We start from the raw sequence: 24,478 nt of genomic DNA, 5'->3' as shown, positions 1-24,478 counted from the left end.
GAAATGATACAGATGCGTAGAATTCACACAATTCTGACCATAATCAAATAAAATACATAATTTTCCCACTTTCAGAAAAACAATTTATTTCGTTTTAATGTTGTTTTAGTTTTGCTTTTGGAAATAACGATTGTTTAAATTTAACTAAGAAAACTTCTAGAATGAGTTAAATATTTTTAGTTCAATATGAGATCCACGCAAAGTAGCTTGCTAGTTTCAACGAAAAGAATGATGTTTGGATGGATATTATGATGTTAAATCTGATCAGATTTCATGAGATGAAATTTCCACAAACCTCTACATGAATTTCATTTGTCAATACTTTGCCAAATTGCATTTACCTAGCTTACTGCTATTCAACTTGTATATGATAAATTTACCCACACCTTTGATCTTGCGCAATATATGTACAAAGTAAAAATGTTAGTTTTCCAAATATTCTTAAGTTACCTACAGTGAATATCAAATTCCACAAAAGTTATTAGTGACGGTGTTTTCTTTTTTTCTCCTTTTTCTTGTGCTTTGATTTTTCCTTGGACCTGTGCTTCTTAGAGTTAGAGTGCTCCTTGTCTGAGTTGCCAGAGTGAGACTTTCTTCGCTTTTTCAGCCTTTTATCGTGAAGCTCCTCTTCTGAAGATTCATTCGACTTCCCCGATGACGGCCTCTCAAGACCATAAATAAGACGGCGCTCCCTTGCATCTGGTGTAGGACTAGCTTCCCCATCTGGATGAGGCGGAAGGTAAGGCCCAGTCTCATCCATTCTGGGACCGATGCCACCTCTGCCTCGCTTTTTCCTGCACCAAACGAATGTTTCTTAAACAAAAATGAAGACAAGTGTAAATGACACATCAGAATACAAGAGAAAGTAGTAATACCTCGTATGAAGAAACTCTTCCATCTCTTCATCCCTTATACCTTCTGGTTCTGGATTATACTCTGGTTCTTGAAAATTGCCATGTCTACTCATGCTTCTTGATGGGTCACTATTACTAATATCCTTGTAGTGTTTGTCAGAACTTCCTTTATCTTTTGATCCACACTTGTCCCATTTTCTTTTACTTGGACATGAAGAAGAGGCATTCAAACTATTATCAAAAGCAGCATATCTTCTAGGGCTTCCTGATGAGTCACGATCCGTGTGGCTTTTGTAACCACTGCTTTTATCCTTCTTGGTGCCTTTAGCCTGTTTATCAAGTTCCAATTCTTTCTGTCGCACTCGCCACATCTCATTCACTTCCACAGCTCGATTTGCTGATATGAAAAAAAATTAATGAACAATTGAAATAAATTATAGCACAACACAGACATCAATGGTGCTCATGTAAAACACTACACAGACAAGAGGAGGATGGCCATTTTATTATCTAGACCCTCAATAAATGAAGTTTCAACATCGTTAAATGCATTAACAACAAAGCTGTATTGATACAACAGAAATTAAGCCTGATCCCACATGATGGGGTTGGCATACCATAATGTTCTATAACTAAGAAATATCCATAGATAATAAGGAACACAGTCATCAATATCAGATGTCAAGTGTATCATGGCTGATCTCAAAACTGCCATAGGTGATACGTGGGTTAGAGGAATGTAGGATGATCAGGATTTTGACAAAGGCATATATATATATATATATATATATATATATATATATATATATATATAGAGAGAGAGAGAGAGAGAGAGAGAGAGAGAGAGAGAGAGAGAGAGAGAGATCATTTGTACCAATTTTTGTAAATATACATCACTAAGACTATATTGTAACAATCCATAGGCATGTGTGTTTTAAATTTTTATATTATTGCCGATTTTTATCTATAAAAAGGTATATCAAATGATTCTGAATTGAGATGAAATTTTCATATACATGATCTATAATATATAAGCTTCTAATCCGATGATAGCTTCTATAAAAAAGTAGTCCAATAAAAGTTATTTAATTGTGTAACATTAAGTTAAACTTAGATAAATAGATAAACTTTCTACTACAAACAGGAAAAGTCCCACTGGGTCAGATATACAGACATTCTTTCATGCATAGTAATATAACTTCCTTGAAAGAACAGACCTTAAACATAAGATAATCTAGAACAAAAATAACCAAGTTCTATCTAAAATTTGTGACTAAGAAACAACCTTGTTGTACCCCACATACAGTAGCAGTGAGGAAACGTGAATTTGGCCGAGTCCTTACATTAGGCTTATGAAGATAAGCCAGAACACCTTCCTGTTCAGACTGTCGCCGCAATTCAGCTGCTTCCCTCATAAGCATAGCAGCTAATCTGTTTTCAGTCTCCAAATCCATCTGTGCAGCTGGTCATATGACCCAAAAACAAAAGAGAGAAACCATTGGTGAGACGATAATTGAATGAATAACAATGAAAACAAATAACTATGAATCAACATGGAGGTTATTGCAGGTGGCAGCTCATGGTGGCGAGCCAAAAATCTGCCATAGAATATAGCTTATGATGTCGCGGGAAATGGCGGATTACCTAAAAAATACATGTATAGGTGAAAAAAAATGCAGAAAAATTAGACATATAATAAGTTATAAAATCTAATCAATCTAAGCAATTTTCTACTCATAAGCAATGTTCTAAAAACCGGACCGGTCATTAAACCGCTTTAGTCACTGGTTCACTGGTTCAACCGATCCAACTAATGGTTCAACCAGAAAAACCGTTTTTGAATAAAATAATAAATAAATTACAAAGAACCAAAGATGAGGGTACTCCAAGAACTCCTATTAGATGCAACAACATTCAACATTATCACATGTTCTCACACACACATACAAAGCCTTAACTCAAAGAACAACCATAGCAAATGACTTGGAAAGAAAATGTAAACACCGAAACAATCACAAGCATACACAACATGTGAATATTTTTATAGCAAACATAATAATAAAATAACTCTTCTAATGCGTCTCCGAAAATATCACAAATCAAGAAAACTACATAATCTGATCCACTTGATTCAGAAAGCTACATATATTAGAAAAATTAAGAATCAACTAAAAGAAAAAGAAAAGGAAGGCCTGGTTGATTCGATTCAATTGCCTGAGAAGAAGAATCAAACAGGGCTGAGAAGCTGAGAGTTTAAATGTTAAACCTCAATATTCAAATAACATGACTCCATTATTGTTATTATTACACCCTTCCAATGTCACAAACTCAATATATGTTATAGTCCGTTGACACTTGAAAAAGACATGCTGGATCATGCATCTTCTATAATATTTAGAAGAATTAAAAGTGACCAATTGATTCACACTGGATATCGATCGATGCGCCCAATACACCAGCAACTCCCATCATATGAAATGGGTTTAATGTCCAATTATCTAGTTTTGAGCGCGGGTTTTTCTAGCCCAAGTGTATCTTATTTTTATCACGAATTATTTTCCTTGGTTAACAATAGTTGTACTTTTACCGTGAAAAGTTAGAAGAAAAAATGGAATAATATCTACAAATACTAATATATAATATTAGACCACTTCACTTATTTTAGTGGATCTTACGAAGCCCGGTCATCCCCTATCTTATGAACTTTAAGGTGTATAGGGTTTCATTTCTTGATACTTTCTTAATTAGAAACTAGAATTAATATTCTCAAAATTGGCATTCTATTTGTGTTAATATTAGCGGACGGTGCTAATACAGTTACCTCATGGGGAGTTAGCTGCACCCACAAATGATATAAATACTACTGTTGCATTAGCTTTACTTACATCAATAGCATATATTAATTGATAAAATTGAATAAAATAACTACAAACAAAATACAGAAATGATAAAAAATTTACTAAAAAAATGGGGGTTTTGGTTCGGAGTTCATGCCGATGATGATGACAATAGGGATGAATTCGTGAATCAGTAACATAGGCAGTGCAAATTTTAACAAAGCTCATCACAATGATTAACAACAACAAAAAGCACTGAAGGAACAGTGAATCAGTAATATAGGCAGTGCAAATTTTAACAAAGCTCATCACAATGATTAACGACAACAAAAAGCACTGAAAGAACAGTGAATCAGTAACATAGGCAGTGCAAATTTAAAATTTAAAAGTTATCAATTTGAAATTTATCATCAAATACAATCAGTGAGCAAAGCCAATCAATCAAGCACTGACTGAGCATTCTGTGACTGGGAAGCAACAAATTCAGCAACAAATTCAAGTTACAGCAACAAATTTAACAAATCCTAGTAAAGTCCCGATTTACAGCAAAAAGGCAAATTTATTGATTACCAATTCAGCAACACGCAAAAATACAGCGAGAAGGGAAATCTGAAAAAGAGAGAACACTAAACCAAAACATTAACCAATAATCACAAAACACTAAACCTTCACCCAGCAATTACAAACAAAGCCAGCAATTACAAACATTAGCACATTATAAAACATTCCAAAACACTAAACCTTCACCCAGCAAAACCAGCAACTACAAACAAAGCCATCAATAAATTTGAACAAAAAAAATTAAGAGCCATCAGCAACTAACAGAGCCATCGAGCCATCAGTAACAGGGCAAAGATTTGAAAGCAACAGACTAACAGAGCCATCAAGCCATCAATAAATTTGAAAAAAAATTTTACAGCCATCAGCAACCAGCAAATACAAGACAGATCCATCAGAAGCAGGCAATTACAATTTACAAAACATTACAAGAAAAATGGAACAAAAATTGAATACAATTTCAGAACTTCAAACGAAGAAGAAGACTGAACATTCAGAAATTAAAAGGAAGAAGCGGAGGCGAAGAATGAAAGCAGGGCCGCTAACCTGGGTTCCGTGCCGAGAAGCCAGCGAAGATGAAAACGACGTTCCGAGCTACCTGGGGAAGAGGAAGATGAAAACGACGTGCCAGCGAAGATGAAAACGAAGAGGGTTTTGCTTTGCTTCAGAAGTCTCCAGGGAGGGCACGAATGATTGGGGGCAGAAGGGGGAGGGGGAGGTTGGTTCATGAATGGTTCTGCTTGTTTTGGTTTTATTCGAACCGGCCGGCTATCGGTTCAGTCCAACTTGCCGGCTCGACGGTTTTTAAGCAATTTTTTCTCTAGCAGATCGGACCATTTTTATTGCTGGGTCTCAGTTGAACCGATTCGATCGACCAGTCTAATCTAATCCGATTTTTAGAACCATGCTCACGAGGCATGCAATTAATTCAGGAAATTCAATAGAAATTCAACAAATAAATATAGTCTTTAGGTTTTAAAATAATTATCCAAATTAGTTCTTGAATCTTTTAAATTAGATATTTTAATTTTTTAGGTTTTAAAATATATAAAATAGTCTTTAGTGTTTATTTTCGTTAGATAGTCTCTCTTTATTAGTAACTAATGGTGATTGACGTAGAATGATAATTTTACGTGTTTGATATAGACAAATTAATTCCTAAATTGAAATAAAAAATAATTTTCAAATAATTTAAAAGAAACCTCAAAATAGTTTATAAAAGATTTTAAAAATTCAAGAATATTTCTCATGAATTATTTATATATAATTATTTTTAAATTAATAAATTTTAATTTCTAAAATTTTTAGTCTATTTATTTTAAATTTATTTATTTATTTACAATTTTTTTATGTATTTTTAAAATAAATTATAAATTAATTTTGAAAAGCATTAATTTAAAAAAAATTAAATAAATGAACTCATTTATTTTTTACCAAGTAAAATATTAATTTAATTTAATTTACAGATATCATATTCTATAATTATTGTTTAATAAATAATGATAAAGAAGATAATGAGTTAGTGTTGTTTCAAGAGATAGAAAAACTCTCTTTAACATTAAATTTTTTACATTAATAATTGAGAATATTTGTGCAAATACTTATGAAGGCATCAGTTTCGAACTTGCATGCAATGAGAAAATCAAGTCATTTATAAAGTCAAATTTATAAGTTTTGATCAACTACAAAGTCAATGTGAATGATTTATAAAATTCTACTGTGAAATTCTTAATACTTTGCAAACACTTAAAGAATAAATATCTTGGTAAATCCAAGTATTTCATTTATGTCTCATAAAGTTTTGGAATTCACTAATTATAATGTTGCACAAATTAGACTTACAATATTTGTACTGCTATAGTTAGTAATTATGCCAAAAAAAATATTTTTTTTTAATTAAAAATATTTTTTTAAATTATTTAGTGTCAATATCTTAAAAATTTAGATATATGATAATGGTCTTTATAATATAATGACTTCTTAAATTAGTTGTTATTATTATGGTTTCTATATTACTTTTATGTAAGTATCGTTAGTTAATAATTAAATAATGTTATTTTTTATGACATTTTAGTATTAATAAATAAAATTATCTTTTAATATATATTTTATTATTTTTTATATCTTTTATTTATTATATATTTTTTAATAATATTTTATTATTCTAATTAATAAATATATGATAAGATGTTAGTTAGCTTTTGAAAAAGATTAAAAACATTTAAAGTGATTGTTTTAAAATTTTAAAATTTTTTCAAAGAATGTTTTAAGATTTTTTTAAATTCTTCGAGGACTGATTTGTTCAGTTCGCACACATGAATATTTAACGGCCACATGTGAGATAGTCATCGTTAGTGACTAATATACAGAGACGTATTCTCTAATAAAAATAAAATATTTTTATATTTTAAAATCTAAAAAACTAAAACATCCAATTTTTAAAAACTCCAGGATGGATTATACTTCGAAAAAAACACATTCAATCGAATTTAGAATCCTATAAAAAATTCTTTTTTTGTCATGACTTGAACCAACAAATTAGTCTAGACCAAAAAAAAAACACAACCTCTCACCCAATCCAATCCCGAGTCCACGAGACAGAACCTCCCCATAAACAAGTCTAACAAATACGATACACGTTTCATTTAAAAAACGTACATTTACACAATCAAAACTAGAGATGGGTATTTGCCTCCTTTTTTCTTCTTCTTCTTTTTTAATTTGTAACTTTGTATTATTATTATTTTGACTTATTATTTATTATGAGTTGTGACTAAATCAAAAAAAAAAATAATTACCTAATTCTTATATGAAAAATATGGCCAAAACGTTAAAATTAAAATTTTGATATTGAAAGAAATTTTTGAACTCTCAGCTTTCTTAGACCATAAAACTATATTTTGTCATAAATATATTTCATGTTGTAACTCATGCAAATTTATGTATTTAAATAATTTTAAAATAATTTGCAAATCATAATACTTTTATTTCACATGAATAATTTAATCATTTCTATTTACATCTTTAGTTATTCTTAAAACTAGTTTTCTTTTTATCGTGCAAGTGAAAAACTGAAAATTAAAAGATTAAAATTTGGAGATCTAATACAATATGCATAATTAGGAACTTATTTATCCGATCTTTAAAATTATCCTTCTACTTATCAGTCCACGTGTGCACCTGTAATACCAGGTCATCAGAATTAGAAACCAAGTTAAATTTTTTTATTGAGTCTGACGGAAATATTTGAACGGAAAGACTCATCCGTCCAAATTTTATCAAAGTCAGAAATTTAAATATATTTTTAAATTTGATGTAAAAAATAAAAACTTAGCTGTCCTTTCGTAAAAAAAACATCATTAAAAAACACGCTATAAATCCAATATCAAAATTAAAAAATCCCTAGGCCGAGTTAGGTATTTACCACTAATTCACTAAATAGTACGAGTTAATACTCAAAATGACTCCTAAAATTTGACCTTCGACTCAATTTAGTCCTTAAATTTTCAATTGACTCAAGTTGTACCCTGAAATTTTGACCCGTGCCTCAATTTGGCCCTTTCGACGTTTTTCGTCACCGAAAAACTGACTTGGCAATTTTAAATGACATGTGACACTGCAACGGTTAGATGACATGGCCAAAATTTTCAAAGCATCAATTTAACCCCTAACAATTTGAACATAAAACCTAGCGCAGCCCCAATTCTCCCAAATCGTAGTAGTTAATGTGTGTACTAAGTACACATGATAAGTTTTTTATTATTAAAATTTTTTAAATATTTTCATTTAATAAATATAAAATAAATACATTAAAAAATTTAAAATTTTCATATTTTTAATACAAAATTTATTAATTTATAAACTTAACATGTCTCCGTAAGACACAAAATAGATACACTTTTATTTTTATTAGTGATAAATAATTTTTGTATTTAACATAGTAGGAGTTTTCTTAAATGGATAAAGTATATTTTGATTCTTGGTGGTCCAAAATTCTTTTTGAATCATAACCATTGAAAATTTGAACTAATGGTTAAGATTCAACCATTTTATTAATTATATAATAATTATATTTATATTTAAATATTTTAAATAATAATTTTATTTTAAAATTTCAATTTTACCTTTTTTTTTCTTTTTCTCTCTCTCACTCCCATTTCTGTACATCACTATGCTTGATTTAATTTCATTTGTTCCTTCCCTGGCTCTTATTACAAATAACATAATCTCACATAATACACAACAAAAGGTTAAGAATATTAGTTCTTATATTTTATTTTTTCTATTACAACTGCTATTTTTTCTATTTTCGTTCTTTCATTTGACTCCTTTTTTTCACATATTTAACTTTTTAATCTCAAACCACCAAGTCTCTATTAACACCTATTAACACCTAGGATAATAAGTCTTGAGAGACTTATAAATATGGATGTAAAATTTTTGGTCGATGCCTATTTGACAAATTTAAAAATTGAAATCTAAGAAAAGAAAGACCCAAAATTTGCAATCTCAAATTACAATGCTTAGTTATATATATAGGTGATAAAGTGCCATGAAGAAAGGGTCATATGGAGAACAATTCCCTGTCGAAAAGATTCATAGCGCCTCAACCTTCATGAATGTCAATGGCCACACTTGAAAAGGTTGGTGGAAAAACTCGAGGTTCTTTTTTAAAAAAGATGATAAAGAAAAAGGATATTAATGACATTTTACAAAATTATTTCATATTTTTTCTATAAAAACCATTAAGATCTAATAATCGGTTATAATATATTTGGTGGTGCAGTGTTTAGTGTGATGATAACAATGGTGATTGTTGGATGGTAGATATTGGAAGAAGATGTGAGAGGAAGAAGATGAGGATATTTATGTAATTTATTATTTTATTTTATAATTTTTTTATCAAACTGTTAGGTTTATGTTCAAATTGTAAGGGGTTAAATTGATGCTTTAAAAAATTTGGCTATGTCATCTAACTATTACAATGCCATGTGTCATTTAAAATTGTCAAGTCAGCTTTTCAGTGACAAAAAACTGTTGAAAGGGCCAAATTGAAATACGAGTCAAAATTTTAGGATACAATTTAAATCAATTAAAAATTTAAAGGCTAAATTGTATGGAAAGTCAAATTTCAGGGCATTTTGATTATTTACTCTAAACAGTACACACACAAATTGGTTAAATCCAATGTTCTGAAAACCGGTTCGTACCGGCCGGTCGAACCAGAAACCGCTGTTAAATATGGTTCGGATAGATAGTAAAACCGCCAATTTTAAAAATCGGAATTGAGTCGCCGAACCGGCCGGGAACCGGTCGGTCGAACCGAACCGTGACCCGGCCGGTGTTTTAAATTTAGGCAAAACGCTGCGTTTTGCATGGTGAAAGGGCCAAAAGCCCAAAACGAAAAGAGAACCCTAGTCACCCACTCCTCTCCTCTCCTCTCGAGCCTCAGCCTCCACTCTCACCAGTTCTCACTCCTCTCAGCCTATGTTCTGCTTGCCCAAATCATTCACTCTCCCTTATCCAACCCTAGCTACTCTTTTCGACCCACTGCCGCCTCTCCGTCGAGCCACTGCCGCGTCCGTCCGTCGAGCTCGGCCACCGTTCGTCCGTGTAGCCACTGCACCCAAGTCTCCAACTCCCCTGCTCTCTTCTTCCGCGAGCTCGCCCCATCCCCTACTCTTTGCATCTTCTTGCCATCAGCTTCATCTTCTTGCCGTCGTGTGGTCGGTGTCGTCCATCAATGAAGGGTCTGTCGGCGTCGCCTTCGAAGGTCAGTGAACGTCTTGCTCGCTTGTTCTTCAGTTGTTCAGTTGTTCTTCGTTTTTTCCTACTTTTTTATGCTCTGTTTTTGCGATTAGCTCTGATTTTGTGTGTTGCGATTTTATTGATTAATGAATGTTTTGTGATTAGCTCAGGTTCTTTACTGATTATTGGTTTTTTACTGATGTGATTAAACACCATGGCAGTTAGATTACCTCCAGAAACGGTGCCAAGAATTGTGAATCCGCAATATTATTTTTTATTTAGGATTTACGATTCAATCAAGAATTGACTTTGGTATTATTTAAGAGCAGATTGCTGTTTTTGGCACCTGTATCACTAAAAAGTATTTAAAAAACCATAGTGTATGTGAAGCTGAAAGTGAGTGACATATTGTTTTCATGGGTAATTCAATTTGCTGCATTGCATTAGTAAGTATCTTTGTTCTAATGAATAAGAAAAAAATATAAATTGATATGAATCGAACAGGTTCTCCTCTTGTGAATAGGTTTTGCACTTGACTATGGAATAGGTAACTGTTATTGTTGAAATTATTGCTTAAAATGGATTTGTTATGCTGCTGCTGCTATAAATTAATTTATTTCTAGCTCTTGACCTCTTAACAGAATAGTTGGATACCCTAATTTTTTTCACTGTGAAGTGTGAAGGTTGTGAAGCTCTGTGAAGTGTGAACTGAACTGTGAACTTTGTTTAGGCGTACTTGATTTATAAATCTACTTTCTTTGCAATTGTCTCTAAGCGTACTTGATTTTCTGGATTTAGAGTTATTTTTTTTTGAATTTCTGGATTTGAATTTTGAATTCGTGTTTGATCTGCAATTTCTGTTTGATTCTTCTTATTGTTGTTGTGGTTGAAATTCAAAATTGAAATCTGGTTCCTCTTCTTCGTCAATTTCATATTCTAGACTTGTTCATTATCTTTGCATTTAAGTGAGCAATTATAATCTGTTATCTGGTTATATTACTCTTCTAGGACAAACTCTAGCGATGGCTCAAGACAGGAGAAATATGGAATGACTAACAAACCCCAAGGAGAGCCTAAGGATGCGGTTTGTAAAACTGATTTTTGAATAGGTTCAATTTTTCATGTTTTATTTTAGTAAAGTAAAGTGATTGATTATAACTGGGTGTGGTGCTTTTATTAGCAACGATCGAACAAAGGTGAAAGAGGTGTCTTCCGAAGTATCAAAGTATATCCACTGGTAATGTACTAATCTTATGCTTGTATTTGAGATGTGAATGAATCATTCTGTGTATGTTTCTTATTTGAATTCCGACTCCCTCTTTCTTTCTTTTGTCTTTATAGGAACCAAATGACAAGAGACTTAATTATGAACCACCTACAGATTTACTTAGCAAGGTACTTACATATTGTATTCCATTTCTCCAATGTTAATATGTCCATACTTTCTTTGATATATATTTAGCTAATATTTGAGCCTGATTTGCAGCTGTCCCTGGTTTCTGAAGTGAAAAAACCTGCAAAACTGCCATCTAAGGTGCAGCCAATTTCCTAGGTTCAGCTATCTCAGCACTCATATAACAACTTAAGATTTTTTTGAGTGGGTAAAGCCTTAAAGGTTTATTGAAAGAGATTCAGAAAAACATTTTCTTTGAATGATATTTTAAAGCTTACATTAGACTATAATTATATTTTCATCTGTTTATTTATATTTTATTTATTATTTTATTATAAAACGGTTTTTTCGGTTCAACCACAGTCGAACCGATTGAACCTATGAACCAGTGAACCAGTAGCTAGAATGGTTCGATGATCGGTTCGGTTTTCAGAACCTTGGTTAAATCCTCACCCGCACTTTTCTCTCTCATTTCACTATCGTTCCATTTTCCAAAACCCTACCACTCAATCACCGCCATGGCCGCCTCCAATTCGATTCGCCTCCGTCGCACCCTCAGGGCTATCTCTTCCCTCCATCGCTCCTTCTCCTCCTCAGCCACCACCTCTGCGCCACCAATTTCCCTCGCCATTCGCCGCGCCCTTCTCTCAGCCCCACCAGCCCCAGCACCAGCACCTTGGCTGTCCCGTTCATTCAGGTCGTCGTCCATATCGCTTTGGTCGAAGAAATGGTTCGCACCTACGAGGAGACTTGTGCCAAGGGTCTCGGCATCAGGTTCTCTCTCTCTCTCTCTCTCTCTCTCTGCGAGATTGTTGCGTTTCTGTGGTTCTTAAATTTGTGCTTTTTGGTCGTCGTCCATATCGCTTTGGTCGAACAGATCATCGTCGCCGTCCAACATCCCCGACGAGTTTGGCCCCGACGATATGCTGGTCGAGGGCTGGGACTACCACCACTGGCTCTTCGGCATGGACTTCCCCGGAGACAACAAACCCTCCCCCGAAGAAATGGTTCGCACCTACGAGGAGACTTGTGCCAAGGGTCTCGGCATCAAGTTCTCTCTCTCTCTCTCTCTCTCTCTCTCTGCGAGATTGTTGCGTTTCTGTGGTTCTTAAATTTGTGCTTTTTGGCTTTAGTGTGGCGGAGGCAAAGCAGAAAATCTACGCCTGCAGTACCACTAACTACACTGGCTTTCAAGCTGTTATGTCTGAAGGAGAATCCAAGAAATTTGAAAGTATTTGCTTCTTACTCCAAGTTTCAATTATATATGGTTGCATTAGAAGCAAAATAGTAACATGATATCTCAATTTTTTTGTTGTTGTAACAGATGAGTCATCTTTGTGCTCCCAGATTCCTATATTGATCCCGTGAACAAGGAATATGGAGGTATCATTTCTTCTTAGCAACAATTTACTCATGCTCTGCTTTTTCTCTGATGAATTAGAATTTTTTAAGTTCTACAAAGCTTTAGGAAATAAATTTCAAACTACTTGAACCAACCTAGTGATGGTTTTACTTATGGCAAAATAAGCTGATTTTTACCATTTTGACTTAGTAGCATCATTTTATAATCATTTCGATATATTGATGCCTTTCTGTTTGTAACATGATTTCTGTGACTTTTGTTGTGTGGTTTCATGATAAATAGGAGATAAGTACATCAATGGAACAATTATCCCTAGGCCTCCACCCATACAATATGGAAGAAACACAGGAAGACGTCCTCACCAAGATAATCAAAAGTCAAACCATCAGGGAAATCCCTCCTACAATAATAGGGGGCCTATGCAAGGGGATGGAAGGAACTATGGTCAAGCGTCACAGAATTATCCACCCCAACAGAACTATGGTCAAGCGTCACAGAATCATTCACAGCAAGAAACCTTTTTCCGTATTTGTCTTGAGGAAATACAGGAACATATTATGTATGGACGTCGGGTAGAGGCAACAAAGCTATTGAGGAAGGTGGAGGGTTTTCTTCTACAAGGAACTCCTCTTCATGTTGACATTAGCTTACCCCAGTTAGTTCAATTTCGGGTCATTGCCTTTCAACTGTTCCGATGTCACACAAAATTGAGAAACAGACATGATGTGAAGCGAATCTGGGAGGCCTGTAAGGCTATCGCTCCGTCTGAACCTCCTTCTCTGTTCAAAGCTGCATTAAAGAGTTTTGTTAGGTTAAGAAAATTGAATGAAACAGAGTTTTTAGTTTTTACACAACTTTTTGGAACCTTCACAACTACTTTCCGGATCAACGGAATTGCTTACCCCCTCTTAGTATAATGCTTCTGAATAGCATTATACGTTGCAGCTGTTGGTCTCACTCCATTCATAATGGCCTTTTGGAAAATTATCTCCGTCTCCTCTATCTCTGCAAACTTGAGAAGAAGGTCTATGAGCCTACACCAGAAGTTCGGAGGTATAAGGCCCTTACCGGCTAGCATTTCCAAGAAAACATCTCTGCTTTTTTCCAGCCTATCTTGAGATGTATAGACATGAAACATCAATCGGCGTGCTGTAGGAAGACCTCGGAAATGATTTAGGAAGAAGATCGCAAACCTCCTCTGTTTCATTCAATTTTCTTGACCTAACAAAACTCTTTAATGCAGCTTTGAACAGAGAAGGAGGTTCAAAGCTGCATTAAAGAGTTTTGTTAGGTTAAAAAAATTGAATGAAGCAAAGGAGGTTTGCGATCTTTTTCCTAAATCATTTCCGAGGTCTTCCTACAGCACGCCGATTGATGTTTCATGTCTATACATCTCAAGATAGGCTGGAAAAAAGCAGAGATGTTTTCTTGGAAATGCTAGCCAGTAAGGGCCTTATACCTCCGAACTTCTGGTGTAGGCTCATAGACTTTCTTCTCAAGTTTGCAGAGATAGAGGAGGCGGAGATAATTTTCCAGAAAGCCATTATGAATGGGGTGAGACCGACAGCTGCAACGTATAATGCTATTCAGAAGCATTATACTAAGAGAGGGGTAGGCAATTCCGTTGATCCGGAAAGTAGTTGTGAAGGTTCCAAAAAGTTGTGTAAAAACTAAAAAGACTACATTCTGAAGGTTCCAAAAAGTTGTGTAAAAACTAAAAAGATTACATTCTAATGTTCTCTTCTTTGACTTAAGTTTGATTTTTTGCTTATTTCTGCTTGCATCTAAGACTGCCCCAAATCAAAAATTGGCTTCTGAGTAGCTTTTTTTTCATGGACATTCTTGGTTCATTACAGCATTATATAGGTTGAAGTTGTGATTTGAAATTAAAAGTGTATATATGTCATTTTAGAACAGCAGAATCAATTATTAGTTCACCCTTTGAAATGTGAAAATTTTGATATTTGTTTGATGAGTTGGTCTTTTTTGACCGGTGAGTTTTATACTTTTATACTTCAATTCACTCGAAGGTTACCCCCTTTATCTCACATTATCTAAACATAAGGTTTTGATGTGCCTTTTAGCACTGTAGCAGTTGCATGTGCATATTTAGATAAGATGCATAATTAATATGAATTAATGAATGTTGTTGTTGTTATTGCTGTAGAATTTTCAATTTCATTATTTTCTATATATAGGAGGAAGATGGGGTTATTATTAGGAGGATTACTATGTAGTGTTATGGTGTTGGAAATAAGTATGATCTATGTCTATAGTTTAGTTTCCAATGCTTCATAGAATGAAACAATGAATGTGAATAAATTGTGACACCTTTCAACGTTTTTTGTTTTTTGTTTTTTGTTTTTTTTTTCATGTAAATCTTTTTCAGTTTTTAATGGTTTATTCATAATTCAATTTAAGTTTAAATTGCGATATTCTATAACAGTTTATGTATAAATTTTAAAATTTCTACATCCTATCTTATAATAAGTTATATAAAATAAGTTCAGTATCAAAATATAATTATTATGTAAATGTTGTAATTAGATAATTTTAAACTTTACTTTATTTGTTTGTACAATTTGCCCTAATAAATAACAAGTCCCTTAAGGGTCAGTTTAGTTAAATTTTTTAAATAAGTTCTTTTAAAAAAAACTTAAAATATAAGGATTTTTATTAATAAACTTTTAAATAAGTTATTTTGTGTTTAGAAAGTTATTATAGAAGTCCTTGTTTTAAAGTTGTGCATTAAATAAGTGATAAAATAACTTTTGAAAATAGGAGAAGTTATATTTTTTAACTTCTTCAAAAGTTCTTAAATAATTTTTTAAAAAATTAAAAGTTTATCTAAAAAATTGTATTAAACATTATTAATGTAATTTTTTATAAGTCAAAAATTAAAAGAAGTAATTTTCGGAATTTCCCAAACGGAGTCACATGTAAGCGGATGACATTGTTCACTCAGAATGAAATTCAGTTAAAAAAACAAATCAAACCCTTTGGAATTCGAAGAAAGAAGCAAAATATAGTACATCCTAGTGTTCGTTGTAGAAGAGTCAGATACAAATAAACCAAATTAGATCAAAGCCAAACAACATAGTGCACATTGTGATGCAAGTCCACATTACCCGCTAAAAGAACATTGTAGGAGAGGGAAAAAGGGTGCAACACAAGTTCACAAACCACAACTTAAGCAAAGACAGGGGAGCACATAATTCATGAGAAAGAATGAGTACTAACATTTAAGTCTTTTACTTCTATAAGATGCAAACCCTAACTACTTATGACTTGTAAGATTAATTTGCTTTGAAAAGAAGGCTTTGTTTTTAGTGGGGAAAGTATTTTCCAGACCTTGATGGACCATATAAAAATATTCCAAATGAATGGCTGAGATTGCATCTGTATTAAACTTTTAGAAATATCAATTTTGACTTAAAATTAAATGCATTTGCAAACCGACCTCAGTATGGTCTAGTTTAACCAATTTTATAATGACCGGTTTTTTTAAACAAATTGTTAAATGATTTTTTTTTTAATTTTGTCACATGGGCCACACCTACAATCCACTCAAACAAAAAGTCTAAGCTTAATTACTACTCACTATCCAATAACATCACTTATGCCCTCTAAAACTTCATCTTCTACCTTCTCATATGCATAAGTTTTGGAAAAACTAAGATAAAAAAAAAAATCTAAAAGAAATATAAGTACATACTATAAAATATCCGTCAATTATTCAATATATTTAATTTAAATACAAATAAAACATGAATCATGTATGAGACAACAGTTCACAACACAAAAAGTAAATATTAAAATAATAGTAATAATAATAATTCATTATAGTAATTAGAATACTAATAGCAGCCGAAGATAAACAAAATTCTGGCATTGAGATCCTGGGTTGAGTCAAGTTTCCAATCCGAATAATAGGGAAATCCCTCCTACAATAATAGGGGGCCTATGCAAGGGGATGGAAGGAACTATGGTCAAGCGTCACAGAATTATCCACCCCAACGGAATTCTGGTCAACCACCATAGAACTATCCTCCCCAGCAGAATTATGGTCAACCATCACAGAACTACGGCCAAGCTTCACAGAACTATGCTCCCCAACAGAACTGCAGCCCAGCTCCGCAGAACTACCCTTCCCAACAGAACTATGGCCGATCACCAGAGAGTTATCCTCCCCAACAGAATTTTGGTCAAGCACCGCAAAATCATCCACAGCAACAAACCTATGGTTCTGCTTCACAGCAAAGATATGGCCATGCATCGCCACAATATCCGCAGCAGCAGAGCTATGGATCACCAGGACAAGGAGATAGTAGAAATTATGTTCCACAGCAAAACTTTGGACCACCAGGACAAGGAGAAAAAAGAGACCCGGTGCCTCGTGATTCCGATCTATCTAATGGTACTTATACCCCATCATACATGAAGGATTTCAAGCCAAGCTACATGCAGGAATTTGAAAATGACTTTCCTCCCAAAGAACAGGCTGGGTCCCAACAAAGAAATCCAACCCCTGGCCATGGCAATTTTATTGGAGAGGTATGGTAGAACAAAATAAAGAAGGATATAGTAAAGTACTAAAGTTCCTGTTTCTGGATAGGACTAGTTACTATAGAGAACGGTTTTAGAATAGCTAATGCTTTTCCTTTATTTAGAACATTTAGTTTGATATATTTTAGTCTTTGAAAATTTGATTGGCGAGCCAAGCAATTCATGAAAAGATTACATTTATTATTATTTTTTGTCTCCCTGCAGGGAAGATACTAATAGAAATCTCAGACATGGTGGCGGATTATGTTGAAGTTACCAGATGCACTCTTAGCTGATTGAATGTCGCTGCCATTGTGGTGGAAAATTTAATATTTAGAGAAAATTCCACTCCCCTTCCCTCTCCTGTGAGATGCTAAAATAACACTCCCTTCCCCTCTATTTTATAAATGTACATTTCTCTCCCTTCTAACTTTTAAAAAACCTCATTTTTAATCTATTTTAAACTTTTTGTGTTAACTAATGTTAACTTTATCCATTTTTTAAGAAAAAAAATTATTTTTTAAAAAATATTCATTAGCAAAAATTTTATTTTTTATTATTAAATTTTGCTTAATAAAATATTCTTTAATAAATTATTTTTTTATTGATTAAATTGTATTTTTAAAAAATTTAATAATTATGTTATTTTTTTAAATATCCTTTAATAATTTTTTAATTATTAAATTATAATTTTACCAAAATTTTTGTTAACAATTTGTTTATATTTTACTATTAATTTTTCGATATCTATATATTATTTTAACATTAAATTAAATAAAAAATTTTAGTAAGATTATTTTTCAATATCAATAAATATTAATTGTTATACATATTACCAGTGGTAAGATTTTTTTATTTAATATTAAAATAATATATATTAATATAAAAAAATTAATAGTAAATATAAAAATAATTGTTAACAAAAATTTTAGTAAAATCACAATTTAATAATTAAAAAATTATTGAAAAATAGGTATCTTAGAAAAAAATAATTTAATTATTAATTTTTTTAAAAATATTTCGTTAAAAATACAATTTAATTAATAAAATAATAATTTATTAAAGGATATTTTGGTAAGCAAAATTTAATGATAAAAAATAAAATTTTTGTTAATAGATATTTTTTTAAAAAATAATATTTTTTCATAAAAAATGGATAAAGTTAACATTATTAACACAAAAAAATTTAAAATGGATTAAAGAGGAGGTTTTTTAAAAGTTAGAAAGGAGAAAAATGTATATTTATAAAATAGAGGGGAGAGGAGTGACATTTTAGCATCTCGCAGGGGAGGGGAGTGGCATTTTCTCTAATATTTATTATCTGTCAATGTATATCTTTGTCTGAGTTATGATCTCTGTTTTAGTGACAGTTGAATGTGGCATGTAGAGCTTGTAGTGGCTGTACTTATGAGCATGGTTGAACTGAATTCCATGTGTGGTTTTCTTTCTCTTGTTCATCTTCTACTCTTCCCCCTTGCTGTGATGAACAGAGTAATGGAAGTTATCATTATTTTTATAGGAGTTACGCATAAATTGAGCTTCCACAGCTAATTTAAATAGTTAACTAACTATACTGTGGTCGATTTTAATTGTTTTGCACAAAAGTTTGTACATGTATAATGGCACAAGTCATACACTCATAACTAAACAGAGGAATGCAAAAATGATCAATGGATCATCAGATTAGAATTTTATTCAAGGAGAACAAGTGTGAAATTATCACAATATTCTTGGTGTTTAACTTTTATTTAATCTCAGTTTCATATTAACCTCTTATTAAATGAAGTAGATGTCAAAAGGTAATGTGATAGTAAAGCAGGGAATACTATATAGGATATTTTAGAGTAAAAGACAAATAGGTTTTTGACCTTTTTATAAGTCGATATTTTCGTCCCTCAAGATTGAAAAATACATTTAAATTTTTCATTTTATAAAATGCGTAACAATTATACCCCTCATGTCAAGTTGGGGCTCAAAACGGCAACGGAGAATGCTGACTTGGAGGGGTGGAGATTGAGCTATCCATTTTGGCTGCTGATGTGGACGGGGAATAAATTGTTAATGGACAAATTGGTCCTTATGCCCCCAAAACGGCGTCGTTGCCACCACTGAGCCCTATTCGAACCCATGGCCGTTGATGGTGCGATCGTCCATGACGAGTGAAGGGGATTTTTCATGCACAAGACATGGAGCAGAATTTTCATGCGCCATGCCAAGAGGATGTGATCGAGATGGGATTGCACCAAAGTGCTTCTATGGCGTATATGCCATTCTTTACAAGTCTAGAACAGCAACTAACTCTAATAGAATGTTTCTCGGTTGTCCATTCTTTAAGGTAAGATATTATTTTGTCAATAGTTGGATGAGACTGTAATGTGTCTAATTGGGTGATTCTCCGAAAATTTACTCCAGGTTGAAGAACGGTACTAATTAGCTTTATTGGCCTGTTAGACCTGCCTGAACCTATTAAAACATAATTAAATATATAAATAATTTTTTATTATTAATAAAATTATTAGATATTTTAAATTTATTATATTTTATTATAAATATTTTTATATATTTTAAATACTTTAAAAAATTAAAAATTCTTGTAAATATTAAATATGACATATTACATATAAATATTTTTATTAAAAAATATTTTCTTAAATAATATTTTTACTTTTATAAAAAAAAATTTATCAGAACTTTTAATAGGTTTCAAACCAGGTCAGGCTGAATAACAAGTCAGACATAGTATTTTATAAAGAGCCTATAACAGGCTGCAGGCCAGCCTCAGGCCAAGTAACTATATGACAGGCCAGACCTGTTAAGAACAAAGCCTGACCTGGCCTGTTTCCACCCCTACTTACACCCTTCGAAGCAGATATATATTTTGTCAAAGACAGGGAGGGATTGAGGGATAGGTTTCACATCAACTCTTGCTGTCGACTCGGGATTACTTTTAATTATCTCCATGCCATAGTCTCTGAGCTTGCCATACTGTTCTTTTTTGTTTTCTATTATCCGCTCTTTGGCCTCTTTCATTGCCCTGTAAACCATCTTCGAATGCACCACCAAATGAAACTCTTCTCTAAGAAAGTCGATTGTCTCATTAGTTGTCATATGAGGTTGACTTGCCATTCTCTTCTCCACTTTCTTACTGATCCAGTGTTGATCAGCAGCATTACTACCCAAATTTCTAACACATGTATGCTCTGGCTTATAAGTCTTTATCTGGAAGCATAACAGTGTCTTGTTGTAGGATAGATGTGCCAGTCATGGACAGTCTTTATCACTGCAGCTAACCCTAACCCTTTCCTCATCATTTTTTATTCAGACAAGTTCCTTTCCTTAAAAAATGAACATATCTCTCAACACTTCTTTGAACCCATCAATGGTTGCAAACTTGGTTTCAATCTCAAATCTACCCTCTCCAAACCCATACTCATCATTAAAAACTGAAAATTCATGCTTGTCTCCCTCATCCTCTGAAGACACTGGTGTGTGAAGATCCTCTGATTCATACTCATAAACGGGGTCATCATCATCTGAATCCTCCTCATTAACATAGAGGCTGATTGGAGGCCTATCCTTGGGCTGCACAGTAGGCACAGCTTCTTGATGAGCGGATAATTTATACGCTTTTTGGCATTGTTTTTAGTATGTTTTTAGTAGGATCTAGTTACTTTTAGGGATGTTTTCATTAGTTTTTATGCTAAATTCACATTTCTGGACTTTACTATGAGTTTGTGTATTTTTCTGTAATTTCAGGTAAATTCTGGCTGAAATTGATGGACCTGAGCAAAACTCTGAAAAAAGGCTGACAAAGGACTGCTGATGCTGTTGGATTCTGACCTCCCTGCACTCGAAATGAATTTTCTGGAGCTACAAAACTCCAAATGATGCGCTCTCAATGGCGTTGGAAAGTAGACATTCAGAGATTTCCAGCAATATATAATAGTTCATACTTTGTTCGAGATTAGATGACGCAAACTGGCGTTCAACGCCAGTTCTACGCTGCATTCTAGAGTCAAACGCCAAAAACACGTCACGAACCAGAGTTGAACGCCAAAAACACGTTACAACGTGGCGTTCAACTCCAAAAGAAGCCTCTGCACGTGTAAAGTTCAACCTCAGCCCAAGCACACACCAAAGTGGGCCCCGAAAGTGGATTTCTGCATCAATTACTTACTTCTGTAAACCCTAGTAGCTAGTCTAGTATATATAGGACATTTTACTATTGTATTCTCATCCTGGATTGTATTTTTGATCCTGTGATCACGTTTTGGGGGCTGGCCTCTCGGTCATGCCTGAACCTTGTTCTTATGTATTTTCAACGGTAGAGTTTCTACACTCTATAGATTAAGGTGTGGAGCTCTGCTGTACCTCGAGTTTCAATGCAAATACTATTATTTTCTATTCAATTCAACTTATTCTTATTCTAAGATATTTGTTGCACTTCAACATGATGAATGTGATGATCCATGACACTCATTATCATTCTCACCTATGAACGCGTGACTGACAACCACTTCCGTTCTACCTTAGATCGGGTGCATATCTCTTGGATTCTTGACCCACGACGCATGGTTGCCTCGCCGGATAACCGAGCCTCCCATTCCGTGGAATCAAAGTCTTCGTGGTATAAGCTAGAATTGATGGCGGCATTCATGAGAATCCAAAAAGTCTAAACCTTGTCTGTGGTATTCCGAGTAGGATTCAAAGATCGAATGACTGTGATGAGCTTCAAACTCGCGATTACTGGGCGTAGTGACAGACGTAAAAGGATAGAAGATCCTATTCCGGTATGATCGAGCACCGACAGATGATTAGCCGTGCTGTGACAGAGCATTTTGGACCATTTTCACTGAGAGGACGGGATGTAGCCATTGACAACGGTGATGCCCAACATAAAGCTTGCCATGGAAAGGAGTAAGAAGGATTGAAGGAAGGCAGTAGGAAAGCAGAGATCCAACAGGGACAAAGCATCTCCATACACTTATCTGAAATTCTTACCAATGATTTACATAAGTATCTCTATCTTTATTTTATGCTTTATTAATTATCTAATCTCCCTTAACCATGTGATTTCGCCTGACTGAGATTTACAAGATGACCATAGCTTGCTTCATACCAACAATCTCCGCGGGATCGACCCTTACTCACGTAAGGTATTACATGGATGACCCAGTGCACTTGCTGGTCAGCTACACGAAGTTGTGACAGATTATGAATTAAGATTAGAGCACCAAGTTTTTGGAGCCATTTCTAGGGATCACAACTTTGCGTACCAAGTTTTTGGCGCCGTTGCCGGAGATTGTTCGAGTTTGGACAACTGACGGTTCATCTTGTTGCTCAGATTAGGTAATTTACTCTTTGTTTTATTTTCAAAAAAAAAAATTTCAAAAATTATTCCTTTTGTTTTCGAAAATTATTTTAAAATTTTAAGAATGAATTTTAAAGTTTCAAAATGGTATGCTAAAACTTGGCTGGCCATCAAGCTTTAGACTAACCTGGTATGATTCCTGGAATCTTGATTGAGGACTTTGAATTCATTACTTCCTTTTTCCTATATGTTTTCGAAAAAATATACAAAAATCCAAAAAAATTAATAAAATCATAAAAATAAAAAATATTTTGTGTTTCTTGTTTGAGTCTTGAGTCAATTTTGTTTGGTGTCAATTGCATTTTTCTAAAAAAAATTTATGTATTTTTCGAAAATTCATGCATTCATAGTGTTCTTCATGATCTTCGAGTTATTCTTGGTAAGTCTTCTTGTTTGATCTTGATGTTTTCTTGTTTTGTATCTTTTGTTGTTTTTCATGTGTATTTTTGCATTCATGGTGTCTAAGCATTAAAGATTTCTAAACTTGGTGTCTTGCATGTTTTCTTTGCATAAAAAATTTTTCAAAAATATGTTCTTGATGTTCATCATAAACTTCAAAGTGTTCTTGGTGTTCATCTTGACATTCATAGTGTTCTTACATGCATCATGTGTTTTGATTCATAATTTTCATGTTGTGAGTCATTTTCATGTTTTTCTCTCTCCTCATTAAAAATTCAAAAAAATAAAAAAATATCTTTTCCTTATTTCTCTCAAATTTTCGAAAATTTGAGTTGACTCAGTCAAAAAATTTTTAAATTAGTTGTTTCTTGTAATAATCATCATTAGAATAATCATCATTAGAAATAGTTTCAGAGACAGTCGGAGGAGGTTTATACAGTCCGTCCTCCCCACTATCATTCCCATCATCTTCTGTAGATGGTGATGATTGAAACTCCCTCATGATGCTATCAACATCAATGTGATCATCAAATTCTTCCGCCTCCGTTTCTGCAGCAATATCTTCTTCCACTATCTGTGGCTCATCCATGGGGTGGTCGAAGAAAATGTAAAACTCATCAGTTTGAATTTCTCAGCTTGTTCTCTCGCATCTCATTGATTCCTGCATCCCCTCTCAGAATGTGCAGTCTAGACTCAATGTCACTGCTTGTTGGGTCATACCAATAAACTGCCTTGTATGATGCATAGGCCAAACCCGTGAACAATGTCAACCGGTTCGGCTGCCAGTTCGCGGTTTTACTCGATTTTTCGCGGAAAATATATTTTCTGACTCAAAAAAATCTATTGAGTTCAAAAATCATATTTATATTTTTTAATTCTCATTCTAAATTTTTGGAACCTAATTTGGGCAATATTAATTATTTAATTAAACGATTATTTAGATGCGCTTCTTATATTTATTTTCGTTAGATAGTCTCTCTTTATTAGTAACTAACAGTGATTGATGGTAGAACGATAATTCTACGTGTTTGATATAGACAAATTAATACCTAGATTGAAGTACAAAATAGTTTTCAAAAAATTTAAAAAAAATCTCAAATAGTCTATAAAAGATTTTAAAAATTCTAGAATATTCCTCATGAATTATTTATATATAATTATTTTTAAATTAATAAATTTTAATTTCTAAAATTTTCAGTCTATTTATCTTAAATTTATTTATTTATATACAAATTTTTTTATGTATTTTTAAAATAAATTATAAATTAATTTTGAAAAGCATTAATTAAAAAAAAGAATAATTTAAAATAAATGAACTCATTTATTTTTACCAAGTAAAATATTAATTTAATTTAATTTACAGATATCATATTTATGATCATTGTTTAATAAATAATGATAAAGAAGATA

At 33.0% G+C, this 24,478-nt stretch overlaps 2 protein-coding genes and 1 pseudogene across 5 annotated transcripts; 2 read left to right on the top strand and 1 right to left on the bottom strand.

Annotated features, from left to right (window-relative positions):
• Positions 1-246: 246 nt before the first annotated feature.
• On the bottom strand, positions 247-4,976 carry LOC112696235 (uncharacterized). The gene is made up of 4 exons (XM_025748878.3): positions 4,796-4,976; positions 2,140-2,316; positions 876-1,251; positions 247-794 (listed from the first exon to the last, which is right to left on the bottom strand). Exons 2-4 carry the CDS (start codon positions 2,306-2,308, stop codon positions 482-484), a joined length of 858 nt encoding a protein of 285 aa, XP_025604663.1. The 5' UTR covers positions 2,309-2,316; positions 4,796-4,976; the 3' UTR covers positions 247-481.
• A 4,648-nt stretch (positions 4,977-9,624) lies between these two features.
• Positions 9,625-14,524, top strand: LOC112805369 (multiple organellar RNA editing factor 1, mitochondrial-like). 4 transcript variants are annotated; one of them, XM_072196797.1, is made up of 11 exons: positions 9,625-10,022; positions 11,006-11,081; positions 11,178-11,234; positions 11,339-11,392; positions 11,484-11,531; positions 11,950-12,164; positions 12,268-12,441; positions 12,524-12,621; positions 12,715-12,773; positions 13,036-13,564; positions 14,402-14,524. In XM_072196797.1, the coding sequence occupies exons 2-9, from the start codon at positions 11,046-11,048 to the stop codon at positions 12,756-12,758; spliced, it is 726 nt and encodes a 241-aa protein (XP_072052898.1). In that variant the 5' UTR covers positions 9,625-10,022; positions 11,006-11,045; the 3' UTR covers positions 12,759-12,773; positions 13,036-13,564; positions 14,402-14,524. The 4 variants fall into 4 exon arrangements, with proteins under 4 accessions (XP_072052898.1, XP_072052899.1, XP_072052901.1 ...); XM_072196798.1 differs by having other exon boundaries at positions 11,754-12,164; XM_072196800.1 differs by lacking the exon at positions 14,402-14,524 and having other exon boundaries at positions 12,268-12,397; positions 13,036-13,170.
• On the top strand, positions 13,173-17,687 carry LOC140173147 (uncharacterized; annotated as a pseudogene).
• The last annotated feature ends 6,791 nt before the right edge of the window (positions 17,688-24,478 follow it).

The sequence above is a fragment of the Arachis hypogaea genome, chromosome 6 (assembly GCF_003086295.3).
Source record: "Arachis hypogaea cultivar Tifrunner chromosome 6, arahy.Tifrunner.gnm2.J5K5, whole genome shotgun sequence".
In the NCBI taxonomy this organism is placed as follows: domain Eukaryota; kingdom Viridiplantae; phylum Streptophyta; class Magnoliopsida; order Fabales; family Fabaceae; genus Arachis; species Arachis hypogaea.
The sequence above is the reverse complement of the archived record's forward strand: the minus strand, read 5'-3'. Positions and strand labels throughout refer to the sequence as shown.